This window comes from Watersipora subatra, chromosome 10 (genome assembly GCF_963576615.1).
Source record: "Watersipora subatra chromosome 10, tzWatSuba1.1, whole genome shotgun sequence".
Lineage (NCBI taxonomy): Eukaryota > Metazoa > Bryozoa > Gymnolaemata > Cheilostomatida > Watersiporidae > Watersipora > Watersipora subatra.
Genome location: NC_088717.1, coordinates 58,452,077 through 58,459,137, shown reverse-complemented (window position 1 = coordinate 58,459,137; position 7,061 = coordinate 58,452,077). Strand labels below are relative to the sequence as shown.

The following is a 7,061-nucleotide window of genomic DNA, read 5'->3' as shown; positions in this document are numbered from 1 at the left end:
TTCACCTTCTTTAATGATGTTATTTTGTAAGCACTACTCAAGATACAAAACAAACATGTAGAATGATAGTGAAAAAATCACTGTGCTTGATGCTGAACAAAGGAAACTAGTGGATTTTTATAGTTTATTTTGCCCACATTATATTAGAAAGATACAATTGTAACATAATGCAAGTCTACTCGTCCTTAACAGCTCTTGTTCCTCTAAGACGACCAGTTCTTCTGGCAGCAATAAGTCCGACCTTTCTACCATGAGACTTATATCGGTTGACTGTTGAGGCCTTGCCGATATGCTGATGGTTACCTCCACCGTGGGGATGCTCTACAGGGTTCATGCATACACCTCTAACCTTTGGCCAGCAGTTTCTTTTCACCTTATACTTGTGATATGCTCTACCTGCCTTCAGTAGAGGCTTGTCTATTCTTCCACCTCCAGCAACGATACCTAAAGTACCAATGACAGCGTTTTATTTACACGACCAGTAGTATCCGAGATTGGGCGAAATTTGAACCATTTTTTAAAACGCCTACTGAACATTTGAAAGCATGCTTATGATTGATATGCATTCAGCAGTTCAACTATTCAACAGTCTCAGACCAAGTTAAATTTTTCAACAAAATAACAAACCTTGTTACTGAAGGCCACAGATACATACACGATACCTTAAAACCATTACACATCAATGCACCAACAATAAATTTGTAATAAAAAACTCCTCCTCAAAAAGATCTTTTGGCTGCAGGCTGCAGCAACAAACTAGAAACGAACCCGACATAATTTGAGCATTTTTAAAATTCCTGAAATTGACAATTTTAGCACATTAGTTCTGGATTGAATTAGGTGGAAGACCAACTTGAATGATCCACCACACTTTGCACAAGAATGAACAGATGAATTATCAATATTACTAGTTTATATGCCACTTTGCAGCGCTCTAATATGTTTATGTAGACTCGATGTTCAAGTTTACCATGTTTAATTGTTAAATTGCAAACTAACGCAGCTTACCTGAAATTACCGAAATTATTGTTAATCCCTACAAATGATCAACAGAACAAAAACCATTATGACTTTGCTAGTAAACGGACTGGTAGTTACAATCACATATTTTTTATTGAAATTTGCATTAAATGAGTTGTCACATACAATTACACGCAAACTAAAAATGGTAAACCTACGTTTTCTCATTGATTTGACAGAATGCTAAGAACCTTCCACAAAAAAATGTGACATTTTTTCTAAATATTCAGAAAAAAAAACAGGTTACTACTCTGCAATCACCTGAAGAATTTTGTTTATATTTGTTATATTTTTGGCTGTTACATTTTGTTCAACTATTTTATTTGACTTGCTTACTATAAACCTTTGGACTACAAGCTTCTAATTTATGGCTCTACATACCACTGCTGAGCAGCTCTATTTTAAAAATGCTATATACAATTTGACCCATGCTCTTTACAATTACAATGCTCAGCTCACAATTGCTTGGTTCAACTGAGGCACAGGCAATTGAAAATTTTCCACTTGCAAGTGAGCACCCTATGTAGCATGACCAATTAAAGGAGAATCACAACTCACCAACCATAGCTCTGTTTGCACTTGGAATCAACTTTTTATTGCCACTGGGAAGCTTCACTCTACTCCTGCCGGTCTCAGGGTTGTGGGACACAACAATGGCGTAATTACCGCTAGTTCTCGCAAGAGCTCCTCTGTCTCCAGTCTTCTCCTCAAGATTACAAACCATTGTACCTTCAGGCATCTGTCCCACAGGAAGTATGTTTCCAATCTGTAGGTTAGCTAAAGAATAATGTTGGATTTGAGGAGATAAAAACAAAATTTTTGAAATGCCCAGAGGCATAAGGTTTCAAAAATGACGTTATCAGACACTGTATTTGCGTAATTATGCAAGCCAACATAGCCAAGGTGACCCTTTAATCTTGCACATTATATTTACCAGTCACAGATAAAAACAGTAATTGACATTTTCTTGTGCGCTATAAAATAACTATTCGAGATTACAACGGTTTTAGTGACTTGATATTAAAGTCAAATATTGTAAGCTTAAGACAAAAAATATAAAAACAATGCAATGAGAAGAACCAGGCCAGAGAAATCTTGGTGAGGTGTGATAGCAGCGCAGAATGCAGTTTGGCCTTGGGTTTTATGAGTGTTTAAAGGTTGACTTGCAACAAAATTCACATTACAGTTCTTTGGTATCAAAAGATTCACCGTGTCTTACTCTGTTGTGTTGTAGGTGCGAATTATGTGGAAATATGATTACAAGCTATTACAGGCTATAAAACGAACAGTTAATCCCGTTATGTCGATGACGGACATAGAGCCAAAAGCTCAATATAAAACTTCTCGTAGCACTAGTTTATTACAAATACTCTGGGCTCTATCTAAAAGCATGTATATAGATATTCGCTACTTCAGTCTTGTTTCAGCCTGGTCTAATCATCTAGTCGCAATCTGATCATGCGACTCATACTTCATGCCAAATATCACGAACAATTTTTGCAGCATTGTTCGACTATCACAGGTGACCAACAGGCTTGTCATGTTTATTATAGGATGGTATACACTCCTTCGATCTAAGGTTAAAAAGTAAACAAACTTTACCGTAGATTTTGAGATACCAATACTCAAAGTGACAGCATTACAATGATGATGAAATGGACACCTAAAGACAATAGCTATGGTTTTATTGACCATGCGAAGTACATTTGTGAAAATATTTCGACGAATGAGGTTGCATGAAAGTGTAAAGAGAAGCCATCGTGTTCAGCCATGTCCCATTTGAGTCGTTTTGAAAAGGGATTCCAATCTACCCATTTACATGATGGCTGTGATTAACTGTTAGTTTTTGAGCCGTTACCCTTTCAGGTCTGCTAGTCTGTTATGTAACCATTGTTAGGCAGGCATTCCTGAGCAACAATCAAGCAAATTACCAATTTTCACTAAATGTGTAACTTCTCATAGGACTCAATTTTGTTACAATACATGCTATAATTTTTGAGAAGCTTATAAAATTTCCGGTCTGAAAGTACTTTCTGCTTCTAAAATTTGAGCTGTGTCTATTTTTCATCAATTCAAAATTGTGTGAACATGGCCTAATAGAAAATTTGTCGCCATTACTAAACTACACTAATTTGCACAATGAAGCTTCATGAGATTATGCTTTACTCCAAGTTGTCATAGGAACATGAAAGTATTCCATCCTGTTAATAGGTCAGAATGTTTTTGTTTGAACAAGCCGATAAAAATTCTGGTTCTCATTGGCTACTCTGGAAAATTCCATTCTGGTCCATGCATTGTTGATGAGTCCTAATACAGACTCTAAGACCTATTATTAGTGTAACAATGGGGAATCCTGATACAGACTTAAGGATCTGAAAGGGTTGAGCACTTGTAATCATATTTCCAACTATTTTGCACCTACGACACAGCAGAGTAAAACATGGTGAATCTTATGATACCATGTAACTGTAATGCGACTTTTATTGCAAGTCAACCTTGAACGTTAGTGTGAAATGGCCTCAGTCTACTTTAAAGAAATATGTAGACAAATTGTATCCTTGATGCATTCAGATCGTATACACATCCTTGTGTTAACTACGAGTCACTTTCAATAATGTACATCAGACGTGGTAATTGCTCTTATGACAGCTCATGAAAAAGGCAAACCATTTGGAGTATGAATTGAATGCATTTGTTACAAAGCAAAATCTGTTATCATAGGCTACAAACACTGATAACTTCTAAAAGCTCAAAAACGAACAATTAATCACCGATATCACAAACTTATCGTATATTAGAATCTCTTTTCAAAATGGCTTAAATGGGACATAGATAAACGAGAGGGCTTCGTTTTCACATTCATGCAACCTCATTCTTAGAAATATTTCCGCAAATATACTTCACGCGTTCAATAACACCACGTCTATTGTTCTTAGACATCTATTTCATCGTCATTGCAATGCTCTCACTTTCAGCACTGATATTTTATAACCTACCATGAAAATTCGTTATTTTTAACATTGGCTCGAAGGAGTGCATATCACCCTCTAATAAACATGGCAAGCCTGTTGGTCACTCGTGATAATCGAAAAATGCTGCAGAAATTATTCGCGCTGTTTGGCAGGAAGTATGGATCACTTGATCAGATTACGGCTAGACGATTAGAGCAAACCGAAACAAAACTTACTTAGCGAGCATCTATATTTGATACGGGGTCTTTGGTAAAACCCAAGTGTTTGTCATAAAGTAGAGCTACGAGAAGTTTTATATTGAGCCTTTTATTGGCCTTTCAATTCACGTGAGAACATCACGTGTCAAAACAATAACCAAATAGAATGACTACGTCAAAGAAATAAACTGATTCCAATCTACGGCGGTTTCGTGATGGCGGCGATTAACTGTTCGTTTTGGAGCTTTTAAGAGCTTGTAATCACATTTCCACATATTTTGCACCTACAACACAGCAGAGTAAGACATGGTGAATCTTTTAATACCAAATAACTAATGTCAATTTTGTTAATTTAATTGTATGCATAAAATTTTATGCAATTTCTAGCTTGAGATCATTGCTTTAAAATTGTTCAACTTTCAATTTAGAAAAGATCAAAATGTAAACGAGCTAAACAAATATCTGCTAGTGAAATTTTTGAACATTGTGCCTATGATATATCTGATTCTCAACATGACAGGTAACCAATTGAGAATACTAACTCCACTTACCTTTTTTTTACCTTGCCCGAATAACACAATGGTAAAAATATGGTTACTAGATATATCTGATAACCACATTTTATAAATTCGAGAGCGGGGGGGGGGGGGTCAACATTTTTGTTGAACTGCAACAACAATAGCGTTTTTTTGCAGATGTTTTCGTTTAACTAAAAAAACTTGACGTGTCAAATACAGAGATTCTTACGCATAATTTCCTACTGATCATAACGAAAAACCTTAGATCAGAGCTACGAGATAAAAATCTCTAACTTTCACAGCAAAAATACTGAGTTGAGTGTACAAACAAAAACTTTTGAAGCATAATTTGATTCCATCAGAACAAGCATAAACATTCCACAGAAAAAGAGTCAAGTTTGATGCAAGGTTGGCAAAAATAACATATCAGTGATATACATTATATCGACGATATATATCAGTGATACATATTATACTAACCCTGGTTTGATGTATCAAGTATCCTAACCACTAAAAAGTGAATTTTTAGTGGTTAGGACCCGAGTGGATTGCCAATGCGAAACGAAAGAGTGAAGAACTTGGATCAATATTACGCATGAAATCATTTGAGTACATAGATTTTGTTAATTTAGACCTTTAGTTAATCTTCCTTATTGCAAAAATCAACCTAAAACACCTATACAATTGGGCACTCACGAAATTTCCGTTAAAAGTCAAGCACAACATCATGAGTGAAGGCGGTTACAAATAACTCCATACACAGCTTTTAATTATACATCAACTGACACTTAGTTACCGTATGTCAAAAGACCCCACTGAACTCACTGCGTACCATTGTGTTATTCGGGGAAGGTAAAGAAATTATCATAAGTGGAGTTAGTATTCTCAATTTGGCTACCCATCATATTGGGAATCCAAAATCATTCATAATCTAATCATCATAATGTTTATGTGCAAATGAAATATTGTAACTCTTCCAGCCAGAGTGTCAATTCAGGTATTCTTTCAGCTACGTTACTAGAATTTGAGTTTTTATAGCCAAATAACAATTTTATATTGTTTAGTTGAGCGAAATAGCAAACAATTTACTGATTAAAATGACTAAAAAGAACTTGTGTAGACTTTTATAATCTCCATAAATTCTATGAAACTGAACTTTTCCCTACATCAAAGATTGCACTCACAAGTATATTGGACTATTTTCAGTAAGTTACAAAAACAACTTATTTTTTACGTTGAACTGTACAAAAAAATGGAGATTTGACAGAAATAGGTTCACAAGCCCTATCTGTATATTGTAACAATGAGCATCATATTTTACAATTAACTAAGAATATAACAAGAATACAATTACATATTTTTGTTTCATTCTAGTTTTAAGCTTGCGTAAACCCACCTTTTTTACCACAGTAAAGAAATTGTCCTGTGTACATTCCTTCTGCAGCTATAAAAAGCTCAGACCTTTTCTTGTACTTGTAAGGATCTCTGAATATAACTTTGGCCAATGGTGCTCCTCTGCCTGGATCGTGAATGATGTCCTAGGTAACGCAAGCAGAACTATCGAGTGTACTAAGTAATATGTGTACAAATAAAAAACGATAATAATAATTTATAGAGCGGTGTATAAATTGTAAGCAGCCATCGTATTCACTATGCTATTGAGCATGTGAACATAGCAAGACTAATCACGTAACCAGTTTAATATTGCACATTTATTTACCAGTTACAGTAATGAACGGTAACAGATATTTCCACGTGCTAATAATAATCCTCCTCGTACTACCAAAACCAACTAACCTTCACGATTCCTTTTAGATAGCCATGTCTCTCAGCATAATCCAAAGCTCGCAACTTGGCAGGGCCTTTACGGGTTCTAGTTCTGGCTTTGAAGATACTACCAGACCCTTTTCGTTGGGCTCTGATTACACGGCCCATTTTGGGACACGATGTAACCTAGAACCAAGCCAACACCAAATAATATTTTAAAGACAAACTCAAACGGCTTAAAAACTTGCATCAAGATTATATATTGACGTTGATATCCAGAAAAAAATTACTGTAGACGTTATTTATATAGCCATACTAATAGCTTGGTAGTTGAAACAATATTTTTTTCATTAAGCTAATACATTTTAAGGCATGCATAGTCAAAGCAAAACAACGCAACACAATCATAACAAAAACATCTGCCATTTATCAGCTTAACTATAATCGATGCATTAAGATACAAGACCCAGTAGCCGATTAACTGACAGATGGTACGATATTTGATCATTAGTACTTACCAATATGGCAGGAAAAAGAAAAAGGCGGATGCAGCATGTCAGGCTAGTAAGCCGTTTTCCAAATTGGAA

The 7,061-nt window shown here is 35.4% G+C and overlaps 1 protein-coding gene across 1 annotated transcript; it reads right to left on the bottom strand.

Annotated features, from left to right (window-relative positions):
• Nucleotides 1-110: 110 nt before the first annotated feature.
• LOC137405660 (large ribosomal subunit protein uL2-like) lies at nucleotides 111-6,681 on the bottom strand. The gene is made up of 4 exons (XM_068091994.1): nucleotides 6,505-6,681; nucleotides 6,104-6,245; nucleotides 1,579-1,797; nucleotides 111-444 (listed from the first exon to the last, which is right to left on the bottom strand). The coding sequence occupies exons 1-4, from the start codon at nucleotides 6,640-6,642 to the stop codon at nucleotides 176-178; spliced, it is 768 nt and encodes a 255-aa protein (XP_067948095.1). The 5' UTR covers nucleotides 6,643-6,681; the 3' UTR covers nucleotides 111-175.
• Between the last annotated feature and the right edge of the window lie 380 nt (nucleotides 6,682-7,061).

Coding starts and splice junctions, on each gene's coding strand:
- LOC137405660 (XM_068091994.1), bottom strand. CDS start 6,642: ATGGGCCGTGTAATCAGAGCCCAACGAAAAGGGTCTGGTAGTATCTTC. Junction 6,246..6,504: donor ATCTAAAAGGAATCGTGAAG/GTTAGTTGGTTT, acceptor TGCGTTACCTAG/GACATCATTCACGATCCAGG. Junction 445..1,578: donor TGCAAACAGAGCTATGGTTG/GTGAGTTGTGAT, acceptor TTGGTACTTTAG/GTATCGTTGCTGGAGGTGGA.